Consider the following 21482-nt stretch of genomic DNA (forward strand, 5'->3'; position numbering starts at 1 on the left):
GGCCTGGTCACAATCTATAACTACCGTGAGTACCCCAGCCTTCTGCCTACTGGTTCATGGTAGGCTGGTTGGCACAGAAACCATCTCAGGATTTGTTTTACAGAAACACCATCAAAGTCAGTTCTTTAAAGACTTTTACCAGCCAAAGACCCAGTCCTTCCCCGCAAAGAATCTTACCCCTGCTGGATGCTTCTGCCCTGTTCTAATGTGCCCTGCTCCGGCTGCTTGGGCGAGAGCTGGACCAACGCTTGAGAGTCCCCCGATTCTTCTAATTCAAGAAAAAAAAAAAAACCTGTATTTAAACTACAATTGCCTTCTATGGGAATGAAACCTGTGAAAGAAGAGTTGGAGCCATCACCTTGACTGCTATATGAAGGTGGGGGTCCCAGCTCTAGCCTAGAACGTGCCTGGCTCGTGCCTAGTCCTCAATACACTTTTGGATGAATGAGGGGGATCCTGGGACGATACTGGAGAGGGCTCAGTTCCTCTGGAAAGAGAGACTGTGGAATTCCCGGGGACAGAACTGGGGAGAGGACGAAGTCAGAGTTGCCTCTATCCCAGATCGCAGGAAGAGACCTTGGGTCTAGGCCCCACAGCAGAAGCTTCTGCGGAGCTTTCTTAACTCTCCCTGCCGGGCAGCTGCCACCTCTGTCCCACTTCCACCTGAAATACAGTAGGAGGGTAGATACCCGAGAGGGTCGCTGGATGCCTGGCTCGCTGTGATTGACTCATAACAAATGATCATTCCGAAATACGCACTCATTACGGTTAACAGGCATTTCACACAATCAACAAATATCTATGAGAAGGAGCCTTGAAGGCAGCTACGGTGACGCTCCTGGGTCTGACAGCCCGCGGGGACCTGGAGAACGACCCGGAGGGCTTCTAAGCCTCGGCGCGGCGGCTCGGTGGGGAGGGGACCCATTCCTGGGCACCCCTGTTGGGGCTCAGTTGAATGGCCAGGAGCAGGTTGACTGTCATTTGGTCCCATACCTGCGGTTCTTGAGGCGGGTTTGGGGCGGGACCTGGGGAACTTAGACAGGCTGGGCCTGCACTCCCCCCCGGGGGCACGGCTCAGGCCCATCTCGCTGCGGCCCCGCCGGTCCTGCTAGGGGCGGCGCGCCCAGCCAGTTTCCAGTCGGCGCGGCCGGACCGCGGGGTCCAGGGCACCAGGGGCAGCGCCGTGCGGACCCGCGGCAGGGAAGGGCGGAGGAGCGAGGAGGTGGAGGCGGGGCGCGCAGCAAACGGCGGGGGCGCGCGGCCAGAGGCGCACGGGGCGTCGGCGGCGAGGGCCGGGCCAACGGTGAGAGCGCGGTGAGCGCGTTCCCGAACAGAGAGGGCGCCAGTCCTGGCGCTTGAGGCCCAGGAATCTGAGGGACTTTTGAGAGGAGAGGCAGGCAAGGCGGCCCAGGAAGTTGTTCACGGGATGGAAGTTAACGCAGAAGAGTATGTGCAAAGACTCCAGAGGTGGCACCTGTTGTGGCTGGAGAAGCTGGAGTCATGGAGCAGACGGAAAACGACCCAGAGAGAGACGTCGAGGGCCTTGGGAGGCACATTCGGGAGTTAAAATCCTAACAGATTCAGAGTTTTTCTTTAAATTATATATATTATATAATTAATTATATGTAATATGCATATATATAATATGTAATATATACAAAAGAATACGTGGGATACATGTAGTTATGAAACATGGTAATAAAAGAACTACCCGTGAATACACCATCCTACTTAAGAACCGGAACATACTAACAGGGATGCTCCTCACACCTGCGTGTTCTCTTGACCAGACTCCCTGCCTCCCGCACCAGAGATGACCACTCTCCTGAGTGTTATATCTATGCTGTCCTTGCTTCTTAAAATGACTTTTTAAATCACTTCTTTGTATCCCTAATACACTGTTTCGTGTTGCTTATTTGGAGCTTTATAAAAATGGTATCGTGCTGTATGTTATCCTCTGCAACTTGCTTCTTTCAAAATTGTTCCTGTAACACACACACATTGCTGTATAGATCTGTCATTTGTTTTCCCTGCTGGAAAATATTCCATTATGTGAATATACCACAATTTATTGATTGGGTGACAAAACCCCTTGATTTGTTTTTTCTCATTTGGAATTAGAAAACTATTGAAAAGAACCCGAATTGTGTCCTGGTGTATGCATGCAAGAGATTCTTTAGGATTTAATACCTAGGAAGGTATGCAAAGGTTCAACTTTACAATAGAATACTAAAATGTTTTCCCAATTGATGGTACCAATTTCACTTCGATCACCAATGTGTAAGAATTCTTGCTGAGGGCTGGCCCAGTGGCACAGCGGTTAAGTTCGCACGTTCCGCATCTCAGTGGCCCGGGTTCGCCCGTTCGGATCCCGGGTGTGGACATGGCACTGCTTGGCAAGCCATGCTGTGGTGGGCGTCCCACATATAAAGTAGAGGAAGATGGGCACAGATGTTAGCTCAGGGCCAGGCTTCCTCAGCAAAAAGAGGAGGACTGGCAGTAGTTAGCTCAGGGGTAATCTTCCTCAAAAAAAAAAAAAAAAAAAGAATTCTTGTTGATTTGCATCTTCACCAACACTTAGCCCTGTCATACTTAATTTTCCACATGAGTGGATGTAAAATAGTATTTCACTGAAGCTTTAATTTACATCTCACTAATCACTAATAAGGCTGAGACCTTTATATATATTTATTATCCATTTAGATTTCCTCTTTTAAAAAATGCCTGTTCATGTCTTTTGCCCATTTTTCTTCGGAGTTATCTTCTTATTCATTTTTAGGAACTGTTTATATATTCTTGATACTCACCTTTAGTAAGTTGTATTTGTTTACACATATTTTCTTCCCATTCGTGGCTTGTCTTTTCCCTTTTTGTATGATGACCTTTGATGAAAAGAAGTTATTAACCTTAATGAAGTAGAATTTCAGTCCTTTTTTTGTGATTAGTTCTCTGTCTTTTCATGAAGTCCTTTCTTGCCCTGAAGTCTGAAAAATATTCCCTTATATTTTCTTGTAAGAGCTTTAAAACTGTGTCTTTTTCATTCGGTCTACCTAGAATTGATTTTTGTGTCTGTGTGAGGCACAGATACAATTTCTTTTTTTTCCCATAGGAATGATCATCTATCTCAGCATCACTTATTGATACTTTCTCCTTCCCCTGGAGATGAGCAAGGCCTCCTCTGTCACGCGTCAGACTTTCATGTATGAGCAACAATATTGTTGGTTCTATTCTATTCCACTGGCAAATGTGTCTCTTTGTGCTACTGTCATGTGACCTTAATTTCTATATCTTTATGATGTCTTTTATATGGATATCTTGAGATTCCCCCCTCCCTATTCTTCCTCAGGAGTTTGACCATTCTTGAGCTTTCCCTTCCATAAATATTTCAGAATTAGCTTGTCGAGTTGCTCAAAATACTCTCTGGGCATTTTAATTGAATACGTTGAATCCATAAATCAGTTTGGCAGTTTTGACCTCTTTACAAAACTGAATCTTCCAATCCATTACATATTATCTCTATTTGTTGGTCTTCTTTACCATGTTTCAAGGAAGTTTTATATTCTTCATAAATATCTTATCTGAGGTATGTTACATTTTTCCTTCTACTCATTTGGAAGTTTACACTCTTTTATTTATCACCCTCAAAATTTCACCATGCATGCCCGAAGTCTAAAAGTCATATCCTAAATACCCCTTTGAAACAAAGTAAGGACCTAGAACTCTTTTGCTACAATCTCCCCCTCCCATGCTATTTCAGTTCTGCCCTTTTTTTAACCCTGAATTCATGTTATTGTTATGATTACCATTATTATATTATACAGACATATGTTTAGATTTCCCTATATGTTTGCCACTATTGTGCTCATCATTCCTTCTTGCAGCACTACTCTTCCCTCTGAGGTCACCTTTCTTCTGCCTAAAATATAGATCTTTGAAGCTCCTACAGTGAAGATCTCTTGGTGATGAACTCCCTGCTGTCGTATGAGGACCTCAGAGGTTCCTGTCGTATCACGCGAAGGAGGAGAGGCAGAGGAGCAACAAGCAGCCAGGCTGGACTAGAGGGCTGGGCAACGATGGACTCTTATTTCTGCAAGGACCCAAAGGGAGACCCAGTGCCTCTCTGAGAGGGTCCTCACTGGCAGAGAGTGTTGGAGTAAAATAACTTGGCCTGCACACTCTCTGTACCAAGACCACATACACAGAGGCCCCCAGCACTAGGGCCAGAACTGCACAGAGCCAGAGCGAGTCCCTGACTGCCCCGTGGCTTGTCTAGGGTCGGTCAACCCTGTTCCTCCTCCCTGCCCCCAACTGCGGTAGTTCCCGCCTCCCCTTTCATTCCAGGGTACTGCGGTGGGAGGGTGCTCGAAGGAGTAAACTGGGCTCCTCCACTTCCAGCTCATTAAGTCATGCATCTCTCCCCAGCAAACAGGATGTGAGGTCAAAAGCTGTACACTGGTTGAGTTGTGGTTTTGGGTTTGGGGTTGTTTGGTTGTTTTGTTGTTGTTATTTTGTTTTACTTCTTATTACGGAAATTTTCACACACAAATAAAAATAAAGGAAACGCCATAGTGGATCCCCATTTACCTTTCACCCAGCTTCTCCAGTTGTCACTACATGACCAATCTCATTTCATCTATATCCCCACCCACTTCCTCTACACCCGGATTATTTTGAAGCACATGCCAGATGCTGTATCATCTCATCTGTAAATATTTCAGTGCCTATCTCTAAAAGATAAAGAATCTTTTAAAAATAGAGATGATTCCAATATGGTTAACATTTAAAAATATTTTTGCAGTTCCATAATGTTATCAAATAGCCAATCAGTGTTCACATCTCCCTGATTGCTTACACATTTTTTTAACTGCTTTTTTGTTTGAACCAAAATTCAAATAAAGTCCATAAGTTACAATCGGTTGATGTGCCTCTTAATTTCTTTTAACTAAAGCTGGAGGCAGCAAACTGCAGCCCATGCACTGCCATGCACTGTCTGTTTTTGTATGGCCCAAGAGCTAGGCTTGGTCTTATACATTGTTGAATGGTTCTAAATATAAAAGAAGAATATTTGTGTGGTGTGAAAATTACATGAAATTCAACTTTCAGTTCCATAAAGTTTTATTTGAACGTAACCACATCCTCCACTTACATATTGTCCAAGGCAAATTTCACATCACGAGGGCAGGGTTGACTAGCTTGTGTGGCATCTGAGACTTTATGCCCTTCAAAGGCTAAAATATTTACTATCTGGTCCTTCACAGAAAAACCTTGCCAATCTCTGACCTATAGGTTTCTCCTCCATGTTTTTTTCTCTTGTAAGTTTTTAATTGAAGAAGTTGGGTCATTTGTCCTGTAAAGTCTCCCGTGGTCTGGATTTTTCTGTTCTTGTTCAACATGATCATTTGTGCCCTGTATTCCTGGTAAACCGGTAAAATCTAGAGACTCAATCAAATTCAGATCCAATGAATTTTTTTTTCAAGGGGATTTCATTAGTGGCAATGTGTTCTTCCATGGGGAAGCAAATACGTCTGCTTCTCTTTCTCTTTGTGATGTCAACAACCATTGATTACCAGTCCTAAACTGGTCTGAGTTGCAATAACCAAATGATTGGAAAGTGATAGTGATGAAGATTATTTTGGGCTGGTTACTTTTGAAAACTGCAGACAGGGAAGGAGGCTCTGAGGAGTGGAATTTGCTCGCCCTTTGATGAGAGAGAGACATTTGCATTTGTGAAGGAAGTCTCCATCTGTGGGGATGTCTCCCTCTCTGCACCAGGAGGAAGCGGGGATGACCTTATCTCTAGAAACTCTTCATGGGGAAGGCAAGGACTTAAGTTGTTTACGGTCTGGTAACCTCATGTAACTGACCCCCCCACCCACCACCACCAACATCCTCCTTTGTCTTTGGCTGACGATAATATTTAAGGTGGTGCCTTCTGCCATTTACTTAATCTGGTTTGATTCTTATCTAAAAGTTATAAGACCACCCAATAACCAGACCCCACCAGCACTGATACCATTTTAACAACTCTTTTTACATATTCTTTCCTTTGTCTTGTAAAGAGATAACTCACATACCTATGCCTTAAATTTAGCCCTACCCTCAACCCATGTTTGCAGCAGCAGCTCTTTACTGCCCATGGATCCTGTCCCTATGCTATTCCACACTATTCTCTAAATAAAAGAGCACTACTGCCAGACCTTGAGAGTCCAAGAAATCTTTCTTTCGACTCCTTGGCTCACTGACCCCACATCAACAGGAGCTGCCTATCACTTTGATGGGGTCTGCAACCTCCAGGGAAGAAAGAGTCAACAGGTACAGTCAAGAACAGTGGTTGGAAAAAATTCAAGCTGCCTCAGGTTTTGAGTTGAGATTCTTAATTGCTTTTAATTAAAGCAGGAGGCAATAAACCTATGATTCATGGGGAAGGGAAGAAGTTTGGTAGGACACATATCAAAGTAATGAGAAGCATTGTATTAGCCTTCTGAGGTTATGGATGATTCTTGGGGCTTTTTTCCCCCTCTTTTACAATATTTCTGTCTAAATGGTTCTAACTCTTTGGGGAAAAAAGATAAATAAAAAGCAAGTGGCTCTGGGGCTGGCCCTGTGGCCAAGTGGTTAAGTTCGCGTGCTCCGCTGCAGGCGGCCCACTGTTTCGTTGGTTCGAATCCTGGGCGCGGACATGGCACTGCTCATCAAACCATGCTGAGGCAGCATCCCACATGCCACAGCTAGAAAGACCCACAATGAAGAATATACAACAATATACTGGGGGGCTTTGGGGAGAAAAGGGAAAAAAATAAAATCTTTAAAATAAAAAATTGAGGTTGACATTTAAAGAAAAAAAAAAGCAAGTGGCTCTGTCCTGTTGGTTCTCCCCTCGAAGTGTATGCTTTCTCTCTCCATCTAGACTGGAAGCTTCTTGAGAGCAAGATTGATGGCTGCTCTCTTTAATCATCACAGCACCCACGTATGAAAAATGGCTGCAGCCACTAAAACTCACTTACAGGGCAGAATAGCACCAAAAGAAATTGAACCCGTTTTCTCAAGAGTATATTAAGATGCTTTCAGACAACGCACCTTCATTCATTCAACACAGATTGAACATCCCCATGGCTGGGCTCTGCCCAGACTGGTTCCTACATCCCACCCCCTCTAAAGTGGTCTTGACTGGAATTAGCCAGCTTGCTGCCCCTCCAGATTATACCTGCAGCTTCCCTGTTTTTTGTTAATGCCACCAAAATCTTCCCAATCATTTGGTTCAAGATGCCGAAGTCACTTTTTTGGCCCCCTTTCCTAACTTCCTTTATCCAGCCAGCTGTCAGGTTCTGTCATTTCTTCTTGCCTAGTATTTCTCCTAATTATCCCACCCTCTGTTCCAGGATGATGTAAAACTGGTCCCTTGAACAAGAGGATCCATGAGAGTTTCCAGTAACCTAGGAGGGAATCAGATGGAAGAAAGGGGTAGAAACATAGACCAAATTAGGTTAATCTATGCTTTAGTCCTTCCCTAGGCCCAGAGAGTTACACTCGTCCAGGAGCAGGGATTGTGAAAGATCAAAAGAATGGAGATCAAAGAATGGAGAAGAATGGGGCATCTTGAGATCCCTGACCATGGATTATGTTTCCCGGGCTATTAATTGGTAATTGATGGATATAGGTAAAATTACTTCAGTTACAATCTGCGGCCAGGGGGCAGAGTATGTGACTAGTTTGTGCTTGGCCACAATTCTACATCTGCTGGGAGAGAGATAAGGAAGGAGGCAGAGACCAGACAGGAGCCGTAAAGCATCACTTGCTCCAGTCATTCATTCTCTAAATAGATTCGGAGCACTTGCTCTGTATCAGGCATTTTGCTCAGTACTAAGGATGTAAGAATAAATCTGCCTTCATGGAAGTCATAGGTGGGGAATAGGAAGAATGGGAGATGAGCATTAAATGTCTTCAGTAGAGAATGACCAGTTAGGATAGTGCTCTGGGGGAGAAGTACAAGGTGTAGGGAGCTGGGCTGTGAGAGGGGGCCTGGGGCAGGGGGGTCCCCTCAGGGTCAGGGTCTTCATCAGCCCTTTCCTGGACCTCTCCCAAAGCTCCCCCTCACTCTGGCTCAGGAAGAGAGATTTTCCCTCTCCTTACCCCGGACAGACCAACAGACACAAAGACCCTCTCTAATTCCGGAGCCTCTAATATTCACCAAGTTCTTGAGGTGACTTAAACCCAACCAGGTCCCTCCCACCTGCCAAAAACCAGGGTCACCTGAAAAGAGAAATGAAACCGCGCCATCCTTCTCCTTTCTGCTGCCTCCCCCGGTGCAGGCCCTTATCAGCCCCCACTCCTGACAGGTGCAATAGCCTTGAGGTTTCAGAAAGAGAACAGTTATAGCTAATCTTCCGTCACAGGCAGAGTTGTGCCTCTCCCTCCACCCCCGTCAGCCCCAAAATGCATGTTGAAGTCCTAACCGCCAGTAACTAGAATGAGACTGTATTTGGAGATAAGGCCTTTAAAAGGGTAATTTAGGTAAAATGAGGTCACATGGGTGGGCCCTAATGCAACATGATCGGTCTCCTTATAAGAAGAGATTAGGACACAAACGCACAGACCAAGGGGTAACCATCCACAAGCCAAGGAGCGAGGCCTTAGATAAAACAACCCTGCTGACACCTTGATCTTGGGCTTCTTGCCCCTAGAACTGTGATGAATTAAATTTCTGTTGTTTAAGCCACCCAGTCTATGGTATTTTGCGAGGTGTCCTTAGCAAATTAATACGTCTTCCTTCCTCAATGCCCAGACCAGAAGCTGAGGCTCTGATGGGCAGAGGGGGAGGGTGCATTTGCCTCAAGAATGGTGCTACGACACTGAGACCAGGCCCCAGATCTGACTCCCAGGGGCAGGGCACCATGTTGCTGTCCAACTGGTTTTTCCATGTTTGGTTTCTCGTTCCTGCTGTGTATATAGATGATAGTGCCTGAGCACACCTCTGATTGAATTTCCACACACAAAGCACCTTGAGCAGCCCAGCTCCACCTACCCTGCAAGATCTGAATAAACTGCTTGGTTCCATCCCCCAAGCCCTGCCCGTTAGCATCTAAGTCAGTCCTTCTCAAACAGTAACATGTATCAGAATCACTTGGGAGAGACCATTAAAATGCAGATTCCTGGGCCCTACACTCAGAGAGCTGTGGGGGACTGAAACTGGCCACCCCAAGATATGTCTCTTTGGCATGAGGATTATTTGGGGCTGGTTACTTTTAATAAACCACAGACAGGAAAGCAACTGAAAAGTAGAATTTACTTACCCTTTGTTAAGCAACATTTACATTGTAAAGGAAATCTCCATCTGCAAAGATGTCTCCCTCTCTGTACCAGGAAGAAGGGGGGATGACCTTATCTCTAGAAACTCTTATCAATGCAGAAGGCAAGGACTGAAATCTGCATAATAATCTTATTGTTGTTTACTGTGCTTGTCTGGTAACCTCCTGTAACTGACTCCCCCCACCCCCAACATCCTGCTGTGTCTTTACCTGAAGATGATATTTAAGGTGGTGGCTTCAGCCATTTGGGTGAGTTGCTTAGATTGCCTGAGCCTCCCATGTATACATGTGATGAAGCTGTGTTTAATTTTCTCCTGTTACTCTGTCTCATGTGAATTTAATTCGTTCTCCGGCCAGAGAAGAACCCACAGTGGGGAGAGGAAATGTCTTCCTCCCCTACAGAGCCCTCTTTAGCAGGTTGAGGGGGTCAAAAGTTTGCATTTCTAACAAGCTTCTGCCCTTGAGTAACAACGGCTAAGATGCTTTTCCCAAGGGGCCCGCCCCTGCACTCACCCCTCCATCAGGGCAGCAGCTTCCTCTTCCCTCAGCACCCCTGCACTGGGGCCTTTGCCCAGCTTCGTCCTGCCAGGAATTCCCTGCTGCCAAGTGAGATGTTGTGGTCAGATCCCCGGGACCTCCCAACCCAGGATAAAGGTCACAGGTTCTGCTGCTTTTTAAAGGGAAAGCCTTATTGGAATTTGAACTAGAACTGGAATGACTCCTGTGCAAAGAATCATGGGTGAGCTTGATGAAAACGCAGCTATCTGGGCCCACCCCCAGGTACAGACCTGCCTTGGAGACATGCTGCAATAGTTGCCCTCTCTATATGCAGATGATGAGAGGGAGGCCCAGAGAGGGCAAATGACTTGTCCCAGGGCACACAGCACGTTAGAACAGAGGCTGAGCAAGGTGCAGCTGTGTGTTCCCCACTGCACGCTGCTGCCTTTTCTCAGCCTAAGGGGACTCTCCTCTCCCCTTGCTCTTTTCTCACCTCCCCTCACTCTACTCTCTTGTGACCGCAGCTGGGCCCTGGCATTGCCAGCTGAAGCTGAAATCGAGCCACAGGGGACTATAAAACTTGCAAAAGGGAGAAGAGTGGGAAAGGGACAGGGAAATGAGAGAAAGAGAAGAAAACTTTGTGGGGAGAGAGGAAGCAGGGAAGGAAGAAAGGTGAGTAGAGGCGGAGTGGGGAGGGGAAGAGGAGGGGAGGACGGAGAGGGAGCAGATGGAGGGCGAGGGGAAGCCACTCAACGGCATCCAGGAAGCTGGGGCGGGGCTTCTCCTGGGACCTGCCCAAGTGCACCTCCCCCGCCCAGCCTGTGATCTGGGAGGGCTCAGAACAGAAGGCAGCCCCAAAACCACAAACCTTGGTTGGCCCCAAAGGAGCCAGCCTCTGGCCTTCCTCTGCCAAGGCCGTGGGCTTCAGACCCAGAGGGGCTAGTTAGTCAGTTAGTATGAGCTTCCTACCCCTGGACAGGGATTTCTGCCCACAGCCCCACTCCAGCTGGTTGGGGCTCTCCCAGGCCCGCTGCAAGGGGCATTAGGACCCTGCTGGGCACAGGGGAGACTAACAGCTGGGAGAGCTGCCCCAGGCTCTTAGGATCCAGGCTGGGGCTGGGAAAAGTGAGTCAATCCAGTGGGGGCTCCTGGAATCAGGATCAGCAGCACAAGTTGGAGACACCCCACCCCTCATGTCATCTGGAGAGAAACTGGACCCACTTCCTGACACCTTCATCCTGCAGCCACCCGTCTTCCACCCGGTGAGCAGTCGCTGGGATCTGCAACCGCCTGGGTCTCAGGGCTCCTCCCTTCCAGCTGAGCCCTGCTTCCCCGCTGCCCACCCCAACCCTCCCACCCCCCCTGCCAGCCCTCTGCACCTGCCTATAGGCTCTGGAAGGCCCTCCTGAGCTTAGCAAAGTGGCTGGCCAGCCAATTCCCACTAATGAGCACTAATTATCCCTTTCTCTCTACTTGGCCCTCTCTCCCATGAGAGTTGCATCGGCTCAGTTAATTACAGGCCAGGCCTGGAGCCTGGGAAGTGGGAGGGACTGAGTGCTGAGCCCAGCAAAGCTGTGGGAGCTGTGACACTCAGGAGCTCCCCGCCTCCCCAGGTGCCTGAGTAATGGGGGGAGCACTGCCCAAGTTCCAACGGCTCCTTGCTTTGCAGGCTGCGAGCTCCCACCTAGCGGGCCCACTGTTGGGTCTCGGCTCTTTCTAGGTGGTTTGGGTTTCTGAAGGCTGCTGGGAGTTGGAGAACACCACGTGAAGGCCAGCTTGTGATACTTTTCGATGTGCACCTGCTGCATGTTCACATTCACTCTGCAAACACCTACTCAGAGCCCTCGCTGCGCCAGGCGGGGCACTGAGCACAGAAGGGAAAGATAGGGCTTCAGCTTTGAGAGGCTTGTGCCTCCCAGCGTAAACAGCCAGCCCATACATCTCCCTCTAAGCCAGCCGGCCAAGGAGCAAGCTAGCCATGCGGGTGAAGTGTTCTAGGAACACAGGGGAGGGAAGGGATAGTTCAGGCACTGAAGTGGACAATGCTTGGAGAGGGTGTCAGAGAAGATGTCAGGAGCCTTGAAAGTCAAGTTGGATTTCACAGGGGGGAGGGAGAGCAGAGGAAACAGCCCGAAAAGGCAGAGAGTTATAAAAGTGTGTGTTGTATTTTAGGAATGCCAGGCAGCTTCGATTGTTAGGAATCTCTCCAGCCATCCATATCAGGGTACCTCTCAGGACCCGACTTGTCCATCCTTCTGCCCTCCAGTTCCTGGACTCTGGCCAAGAAACAGGCCTCAGGAAGTTTCTGGAGGCCACGGCGCCATCTAGTGGGCAGCAAGCCTCACTGGGGACACTATTGCGCCCTAGGAGCTGGGGAGAGGGGCTGGGCTGGTGCTCCAAGGAGGTGAAGGAGCTGAACTTGGCTTCCCTGGTGCAATGTGGCTTTGACATGTGAAGGTCGAGGAGTGGGGAGTAGGCAGAAGGGAACATTTCAGAGAAAACTAATTTTTCCCCCAAGGGCATTTTCCGTTTGGGGCGGGAGAGTTGAGTTTCCTTGTCCTTCTTCCCTTCCCACCATCCTGTCACAGGGGTCTCTAGGCTCTTTCTCCAACCCTGTATGGATGGGTTTCTCCCCTTGTTCAGGTGGTTCCTTATGTCACGACAATTTTTGGTGGCCTGCGTGCGGGCAAGATGGTCATGCTACAGGGAGTGGTCCCTCGCAATGCACACAGGTAAGGGGAGTGCTCCACGGGGGTGCTGGAGCTCAGCCCCAGAGGCATCGAGCTAGGGGTTCCTCTCTGCCTTCGGGGTCTCTGGGGGTCTCTGACGGGAAGTGTCCCTTCAGAGCCCCACCTCTCACCAGGTTCCAGGTGGACTTTCAGTGCGGCTGCACTCTGTATCCCCGGCCAGATATCGCCATCCACTTCAACCCTCGCTTCCACACCACCAAGCCCCACGTCATCTGCAACACCCTGCACCATGGGCACTGGCAGGTCGAGGCCCGATGGCCCAACGTGGCCCTGCAGAGAGGCGACAGCTTCCTCATCCTCTTTCTCTTTGAAAATGAGCAGATGAAGGTGAGTGGAAGGGATGGGCCTCGAGTGTCCGGAGCTTGTGTCCTTCCACCCCTCCTTCCTTCAGCTGAATTCTCCATGTCACCATAGTAAGGGGTATTGGGGGGAGGGGTTGAGGACCAAGGAGCTGCTGAGCCCGCTTCCAAGCTGCCCTGGGCCACATGGCCTGGAACACATGGCAGCAGGAGCCCTGTATGGTGCCCTGGCCCTGGAGAGGACACCACTACCATAGTCACAGCAAGCACTGGGAGAGCTCTTGCCATGTGCCAGGCACTGTTCTAAGCCCTTAAATATCAGCTCATTGAATCCCCAAAACAACCCTTGAGGAGGGTACTTTCAATCTCCCCATCTCACAGCTGAGGCGGTGGGGGCACGGAGAGAGAACCAGACCTCAAGGCTGTCACCACCCATGTGACCTCCTGCCAGAAAGATGGTGGGATCTCCAGACTTCTCCAGGGGAGAGGGGAGTCGGTGGGGAGCCAGCAGTGGGGGGAGGGAGGGACAGGGGTTCACACAGCCTCCTGAGCCTCCATTTCCTCCCCTGTGGATGGGGATGCTGCTGCTGCTGCTGCTGGAGAGTCTGCTGAGAGGCGAAATGAGGGGCGATGTGGGGAAGTGCTGTGTCAGGGGCAGAGAGGGATGTCGAGAGGTGCCTTGGTTCCAAAGCCAGCTCTGCCATCTGCCAGCTTTGCAACCTTGGGAAGGTCACTTAAGTTCCCCAAGCCCCAGGCACCTCGTCTGTAATATGTACATGCCTCCTAGAGTTGCTGTGAAGTTAAATGAGGAAAATTCCATGTAAGAGTGCGCACTGATTCCTGGCATGTTAGCACAAACTCAGTGAGCATCAGCGGCTGCTGAGCCAGCCTCTGTCTGTCTCCAGGTGAGCGTGAATGGACAGCACTTTCTCCACTACCGCTACCGGCTCCCACTGTCTCGGGTGGACACCCTGGGCATATTTGGTGACATCTTGGTGAAGGCTGTTGGATTCCTGAACATCAACGTAAGTTCACTTGGAGCCGAGGACTGGATAGCAGCAGCCCCTGACTCCCCCTGATGCCTGGACAGGCCCGGGACCCCCTCCTGCCCGAGACAAGCCCTGTCACACCAATTATAGCCAAGGTAGAGGGGATCCGTCCCGGTGTCAGATATGAGTGGGGTAAGGGGCAGAGAAAGTGACCTCAGAAGGGGTACCCCAGAGCCTTAGGCAGAAGTCGGTCCTGGATGTGGGGTCTGGCTGATGCAGAAAAGCAACGGCCAGGAGGTGAATGACTTGGAGACTTGCAGCGGGTGGCCCAAACATAGCAGCTGGCGATATCATCCCCTCCCGAGGAACTTAGTAAAAATGCAGATTTCTAGGACCAGTCAGTCTGAGGTGGGGCCATGGAACCAGCACGTTCAAAACGCCAGGTGTGAGAACCACTGACGAGGCCGATGGGAAGAATGAGGGAGCCGGCAAGGCCAAAGCTGGCCTCTGCCCACCTCCCAGGCACAAGCAGGGCAGGCAGGGCAAATAAATAGCTCTCAGGACTTGCAAGGGTCTGGAATCCTGCCTGTTGCTTTTTCTCTTTCTGAACAGCCGTTCGTGGAGGGCGGCAGCGAGTATCCGGTTGGACACGTGAGTCTCCTGAGAACAAGTTTGGCCCCTGTGGTCCCAGCCATGCGAGCTGAGCTGCTGGTTCTCCCCCCTCCCAGCGTGACCTGTCCTGCCCTGGGCTCTTGCTCAGAAGACACAGGGCCCAGCTGCCCTTTCCTTCCCTGTGCTGTTGCCATGGATACAGCCCGTCCCTGCAGAGCCTGGATTTGCCTCTCCCAGCCCAGCTTGGGAAGATGGCTAGGGGTGGGCTGGCTGCCCAGACTGGACAGGGCCCTGGCATTCCTTTCAGAAGATCGCTTTAGGTTGGAGCTTTCAATTCCCAGAGCAACCCTGCAAGGCAGCTGGGGTCGGCCTGTGGGGCGGAAGGCTAGATGAGGCCCATGTACTTGCCCAAGGCCACACAGACCCTCCATCGAGTTCTTCGCCATTATTCCAGGGCTAGTGTCCCTCTGAATTCAAGAAGACCCTGCTGGAACTCCAGTGACTTACTTGCATTGTCTCTGAGAGAGACAAACCCCAAATATCCTCAATTTTTAATAATAATAACAAGAGGTTCCCTCATTGAGCAAACTCCACAAGGCTTGCATGTCTCCTCTTTCCTTCCTTGACAGCCTTTCCTGCCGAAGAGCCCCCAGCTGGTAAGTGACCTCCCTCAGAGGTTCTGTCTCCCCCCTGCTCCATGAGGGGTGGGAGGACACCCCCACCTGGTAGGAAAGGCCCCCAGGGTTTGTCCTACCTTTCTACAAAGCTGCAGGCTGTGGTGGGCAGGGCAGCTTCAGGCTGAAGCTACAGCTTCTTTGTGCCTTCTCTCCGTTTACTCTGCACGCAATTAACTGATACTTTTCTATGCCAGGCCCAGCACTGGGCTCTAGGATAGAGGGACAAGCCAGTCCCAGCCCACCAGTTGCTCTTGGCTGGTGGGGAGGCAGACCAATGAAGGACCATTACAGTTCAGGGTGCAGTGATGGGGGACATCCATGATGCTCACGGCACAGAGGGGCCCGGAGCTCAGCCTGGAGAGGACTATAGGAGGCCAGGCCGGCAGTACGTGCTCAATAAACGAGCAAAGCTGAGTCTCCTCCTGGCTGCAGGCCTAGAGGCAGAGACTGACCTGCTCCAGGGCTCCCGGAGGGCAGCCCAGAAAGCCACTCCTGGGGGCGGCAGCCCCCCAGAGCCCCTCTGTGAGCCACCTTCTCAGTCATCTCCCTGTTCCTTCAGGAGGTGCCCTGCTCACGTGCCCTTCCGCGGGGTCTCTGGCCCGGACAGGTCATCATAGTGCGGGGGCTGGTCTTGCCAGAGCCAAAGGAGTAAGTACGCGGATGGAGGGGAGGGAGAAGCGTGTCTGTGCCGGGCGCCAGCTTTATAAGCATTACCTCTTTATCTCCAACTCCACCATTTAATCCCCATCTTACAGATAAGGAAACAGAGGAGAGGGAAATCGCCTAGGGTCACAGACCTTGTGACAGTCAGGCTGGGATTGGGACCAGGGCTCAGGCTGCCTCCCGGGCCCCCGCAGCCCCACTTGTGGGAGTATCTTCCCTGCCTGTGTATCTGGTCAGGCCAGCCAGCCTCTCCTCGCAAGTCCCTGCTGGGGCCTCAGGAAAGGCGCTTTGCAGGCGCAGGCTGAGACCCAACAAGAGGATGGGCCCCCCCTTGGTGACACAGTGCCTGGTTTAGGAAACACAGCCTGGTGGCCCCAGAGGGGAGGGCAGGTGCTGGGAAGTGGGGACTCGGCGGGACGCAATAACTAACTTCTCCAGTAGGGGGCGCGCCCGCTCCCTGTCCCAAACCGTGAGCTCCAAGCCAGTTAGACAAGGGTCTTTCTTTTTCTTTTTTTCTTTTTTCTTTTTCTTTTTTTCTTTGTCTCTTTCTTTCTTTCCTTCCTTCCCTCCTTCCGTCTTTCCTCCCCTTCTTTCTGGAAATGCATTGGATTTCTAGGCCAGATTGCCTGGGACTGACTTCTGCTGAGGACACTTTCTACCTGTGCAACTTCAGGGCTGTTACTTTTCCTTTCTGTGCCTCAGTTTCCCTGTCTGTAAAAGGGGTAATAATAGTGCCGGCTTCAGGGGTGGTGTAAAGGCTTAGAATTGTGCCAGGCGCACAGCAAGTGCTCCACAAATGTGGTGGTACCAAATTCTCTCAGTGGAGGGGCAGGGGGACGAGGGGGGCACCCTGTGTGTTCCCCGCCAGATCCCCTTTCATTTTGATTTTATTTTTGAAGTCACTGACCTCACTAAACCCTGGCCCCGCATACTCCTAATCAGGCCTCTGAATTCTGGGGCAGTGCTGCACGACCCTGGACAGCATGGGCCTCCAAACTGGGTTAGGTTCCTGATTTTGCCTCTTATAAACTGTGTGGTCATGGGCAAGTCCATACACCTCTCTGATTCTGGCGTCCTGAGCTTCCCTATTGTAAAAAAAAGAGAAATATAATCCCAATTTTATAGGGAAAATGAAAAAGTTCCCAGTGATAGAAAGAACACTTCCTCCTGCCAAAATGTGGAGAGGTGAGACCAGGTTCATAGTTCAAAGTCACATGGTTATTATTAGTGATACAGCAGGTAATTTTTTTTTTATTTTATTGAGATCATAATGGCTTTTAACATTGTGTAAATTCAGGTATGCATTATTATATTTCAGTTTCTGTATAGACTGCATCGTGTTCATGACCAATAGTCTAGTTTTTAGCCAACACCATACATATGTGTCCCTTTACCCCTTTTGACGACCCTCGACTCCCTTTTCCTCTAGTAACCACTAGTCTCTGTTCTCCTCATCTGTGTGTTTGTTTATCTTTCCCATATGAGTGAAATCATACAATATTGTCTTTCTCTGTCTGACTTATTTCCTTTAACCTAATACCCTCAAGGTCCATCCATGTTGTCGCAAATAGCACAACTCTGTCTTTTTTTAATGAGTAGTATTCCATTGTTATATATACCACATCTTCTTTATCCATTCATCCTCTGATGGGCACTTGGCTTGCTTCCATATCTTAAATCCTTTTGAATTGTTTATTTCTTATCTTGGATAAATACCCAGTAGTGGAATAGCTGGATCATATAGTATTTCTATTTTTAGTTTTTTGAGGAATTTCCGTATTGTTTTCCATAGTGGCTGCACCAGCTTGCATTCCCACCAGCAGTGTAGGAGGGTTTCTTTTTCTCCACATCCTCTCCAACACTTATTTCTTATCTTATTAATTATAGCCAGTCTGCCAGGTGTCAGTTGATATCTCATTATAGTTTTGATTTGCATTTCCCTAATAATTAGCGACATGGAACATCTTGTCACGTGCCTGTTGGCCATCTGTAAATCTTCTTTGGAAAAATGTCTGCTCAGATCTTCTGCCTATTTTTTGATTGGATTGTTCTTTTTGTTGTTGTTGAGTTATACGAGTACCATTGTTATCCCCACATTACAGATGAGGGAACTGATACAAGGAGACAGTAAGTGACTTGTCCAAGGTCACAGGGCTAGAAAGTTGCACAGGAGCATTGAACCCAAATAGCCTTGCTCTAGCCCCTACACTATTGGCAAAACACTTAAGACTATACCTAGCACATAGAACTCAACAGATGTTAGCTAGTACTATTATCATAATTATCGCTATTTTGAGGAGCGGAAGCTGAGGCTCAGGCAAGGTAATTTGCTTCCCAGTGGTCCTCCAGCCAGAAGGTGATAACATGGGGATTCATCCTAAGACTCCATCAGCGGTTGCCACCCTTCTGAGTTGTTAGGTGTCCAAGGGCTTGCCTGTTTCTGCGAGGGAATCTTCCAAATCTTCCAGCCCTTCTCCCACCTCCATCCTCCCATCAGGGCCCAGCAGCCACAGCCCAGTGGAGTCAGGGAGACATGGCCTGGCAGCTATGGAAGCTGAGTCCCTTCTCGGCCCTTCCACAGTTTCACACTGAGTCTGCGGGACAAGGCCGCCCATGTTCCTGTGACACTCAGGGCTTCCTTCGCAGACAGGACTCTGGCCTGGATCTCGCCCTGGGGACGGAAGACGCTGATCTCGGCCCCCTTCCTCTTCTACCCCCAGCGATTCTTCGAGGTCGGTCAGAACCAAGTGGCCTCATCCCTCCGTCCCTCAGGGGTGGAGTGCAGAGCAGCATTCCCATCCAGGAGACTGGGAGTCACTGGGGAGGTGGGGAAGCCAGAACCCACTGGGGGAGAGAACACCCATGCCGTGGCTCTCAACCCTCCATGGTGGCACCAGGGAGTCCACACCCAGAAACCCAGATTTAATTAATCAGGTGGCCCTGGCAAAAGCATTATTAAAAAGCTCTCTGATGACTCCAACGTGCAGCCAGGGTTGAGAATCACTCCTCCAGGGGAAGCAACCCCTGTCACAGATGGTGAAACTGAGGCCCAGGGCTGGGAAGATCCTTGTGAAAGGTCCCAGTGGGCTGGTGACAAGCTGGGCCTCTTGTCCTGTGCTTTTGCACCACATGGGTCCAGTCCTTGTGTCCTCTGAGGTAAGGAGGGGCTCTCTGGGTGGGGCATCAGGCAGGTGATAGAGGGTCTATCTGGAAGCCTGCAGTGCCTCATGGCCTCATTTTCCAGGTGCTGCTCCTGTGCCAGGAGGGAGGGCTGAAGCTGGCGCTCAATGGACAGGGCATAGGGACCACCAGCCTGGACCAGCCAACCCTGGAGCGGCTGCGGGAGCTCCGGATCAGTGGCAGCGTGCAGCTCTACTGTGTCCACCATTGAGGAGGGATCCAGAGGGCCTGACCAGGGAAGAAGAAGGCCAACCTATGCCTGGAGCTACACAGTATGGCCTGCCTCTCCTCCTCTCATTAGACTGTCCACCTGTCACCACCATGTCACGCCTGGCTCGCTCTGTGGCCATGAGCCTATGACTGCAGGAGTGTTGGGCCCCACAGCAGAGAGAAGGCACAAGGGGGTGAAGGCTCCTCAAACTCTGCCCCTCCCTCCACCAGGAGCCTGAGATGTGTCTCATCTGCCTTCAGGACCTAGAGTAGGAGGCTGGTTTTGTAGCCCAACAAAGACACTCAAAATACAGTGGCCTAAAGAATTTAGACGTTTATTTCATTCTCACCTAACAGTTTAGGAGAAAATGGTCCAGGTCAGTGAGGCAGCTCTGCTCACCATGGACATTCAGGGTCATCCTGGTCATCGTCCCGCCACTCCCAGAGCATCAGCATCATCTCCCAGGCTGATGCTCAGTGGCAGCCATGTCTAGGTTCCAGCCACTGAGAAGGCAAATAGGGAATGTGGACAAGGCCCCTGATTTCCTAAGCCCCGGGCCTGGGATTGGCACACACTGTTTTCACTCGCTCTCAGGGGCGAGCACGCAGTCACAGAGCCACGCTGTCTGCAAGGGACGCTGGCAATGTTCCCTGGGGGGAGGGCGGGTGCCCAGTCACAGTTCTATTACTGCGATTCCTGGTATCTTTGGGTTTATTTGTACCATCTTATTTCGTGTTTTCTATTTACCATGCTATTTTTTCAGCTTATATTTTCAGCTTTCTTGCTTGCTGTTGGATTAATGAGATCTCTTTATCATCCTCGCTTTTTTTTTTAGACTGATTTGTAAGTTGTAGATATGGTTTTACACCTCTGGTGGTTATCCTTACTGTATATTTTATTTTTTATTAACACAATAAAATTGACCTTTTGGAGTGGGTAAAATTCTAGTTTTAACATATATGTAGATTTGTGTAACCACCACCACCATCAGGATGTGTAAGAACTCCTTCACCCCAAAAACACCCTTAGTCACCCCTTTGTCGTCAAACCTCCTCCACCCACTCCCTGAGCCCAGGTGACCCACCAATCTCTTCTCCATTACTCCAGTTCTGTCTGTTTGGGAATGGTGTGTAAATGACGTCATATAGAACGTGGCCTTCTGAAACTGGTTTCTTTCACTCAGCATTATCCTTTTGAGATTCATCTAAGTTGCTGTATGTATCAGTGACCCGTTCCTGTTTATTAATCAATGGTGTTCCATTGTCCCACAATTTGTTTATGTATTGACCCACTGAAGAACATTCAGGTTGTTCCCAGTTTTTGTCAATTATGAATAGAGCTATTAAAAACATTTATGTACAAGTCTCCGTATGAACATAGCTTTCCATTTCTCTGGGTTTAATACCTACTAGTAGGATCGATGGACAAGACAAACCTGGATTATACTGCTACAACATAAAGGAAGTGTTATAGGTTGAATTATGCCCCCCCCATTCATATATTGAAGTCCTAACCCCCAGTACCTCAGAATATGACTGTATTTGGAGACAGGGTCTCTAAGAGGTAATTAAGTTAAAATGAGGTCACATGGATGGGTCCTAATCCAACTGGTGTCCTTAAGAGATTAGGACACAGACACACAGAGAGGACCAATCTTGTGAAGACAAAGGGAGAAGGCAGTCGTCTACAAGCCAAGGAGAGAGGCCTCAGAACAACCCATCCCTCTAGAATTTCTAGCCTCTAGAATCATGGCAAAATAAAATGCTTTTGGTTAAGCCACCTTGTCTGCGGTATTTGTTACAGAAGCCATAGCAATACACTCTACCTTCAAAACATGTCAAGAATCGAATCATTTCTTGTTGCCTGGAAGACTGCAAACTGCTTTTCCCGCCTCGACCCTTGACCCCGCAGACTATTCTCAACACGGGAACCGGTGAGTCTACAAAAACTACATAAGTCAGATCATGTCGCTGCTGTGCTCCAACCCTCCAGTGGCTCCCACTTAATTCAGAGTAAAAATCAACACCATTACAATGGCCTGTAGCCCCATGTACATCAGGTTCTTGTCAGCTCTCGGCTGTCATCTCCTGTGACCCACTCCCCGGCTCCAGACACCCTGGCAGACACGTGCAGCCTCAGGGCCATGACAATAGCTGCTTCCCTGCCCAGGACACCTTTCTACATATTTGCCCAGGGCTCATTCCCTGCCTCCTTGAGTTCATTACCCAAAAGTCACCTACTCAGTGAGGCCGTCTCCAAACACACTATCTGAACCTGCACCTCCCCACCACCCGCATC

At 49.5% G+C, this 21482-nt stretch overlaps 2 protein-coding genes across 10 annotated transcripts in view; one reads left to right on the forward strand and one right to left on the reverse strand.

The window, feature by feature from the left end:
• The window catches only part of PLAAT5 (phospholipase A and acyltransferase 5), a 59745-nt gene extending 58434 nt beyond the window's left edge, over nucleotides 1–1311 (reverse strand). For 2 of the 4 annotated variants that reach the window (XM_070230048.1, XM_005598258.4), the window contains exons 1-2: nucleotides 994–1284; nucleotides 178–268 (exon numbers count right to left, since the gene is read on the reverse strand). In XM_070230048.1, coding sequence (XP_070086149.1) covers nucleotides 178–268; nucleotides 994–1084 — 182 coding nt within the window. In that variant the 5' untranslated portion in view covers nucleotides 1085–1284. Of the gene's footprint in view, nucleotides 1–177; nucleotides 269–993 lie in introns of all 4 variants that reach the window. The other 2 variants (XM_070230049.1, XM_005598259.4) reach the window with 2 other exon arrangements.
• An 8771-nt stretch (nucleotides 1312–10082) lies between these two features.
• LGALS12 (galectin 12) lies at nucleotides 10083–20959 on the forward strand. 6 transcript variants are annotated; one of them, XM_070228825.1, is made up of 9 exons: nucleotides 10083–10475; nucleotides 12447–12535; nucleotides 12667–12880; nucleotides 13758–13877; nucleotides 14454–14492; nucleotides 15083–15109; nucleotides 15690–15778; nucleotides 18375–18525; nucleotides 19038–20959. In XM_070228825.1, exons 1-9 carry the CDS (start codon nucleotides 10167–10169, stop codon nucleotides 19182–19184), a joined length of 1185 nt encoding a protein of 394 aa, XP_070084926.1. In that variant the 5' UTR covers nucleotides 10083–10166; the 3' UTR covers nucleotides 19185–20959. The 6 variants fall into 6 exon arrangements, with proteins under 6 accessions (XP_070084926.1, XP_001495576.4, XP_005598319.2 ...); XM_001495526.7 differs by having other exon boundaries at nucleotides 10084–11065; XM_005598262.4 differs by lacking the exon at nucleotides 15083–15109 and having other exon boundaries at nucleotides 10084–11065.
• The last annotated feature ends 523 nt before the right edge of the window (nucleotides 20960–21482 follow it).

The sequence above is a fragment of the Equus caballus genome, chromosome 12 (genome assembly GCF_041296265.1).
Source record: "Equus caballus isolate H_3958 breed thoroughbred chromosome 12, TB-T2T, whole genome shotgun sequence".
NCBI classification, from domain to species: Eukaryota; Metazoa; Chordata; class Mammalia; order Perissodactyla; family Equidae; genus Equus; species Equus caballus.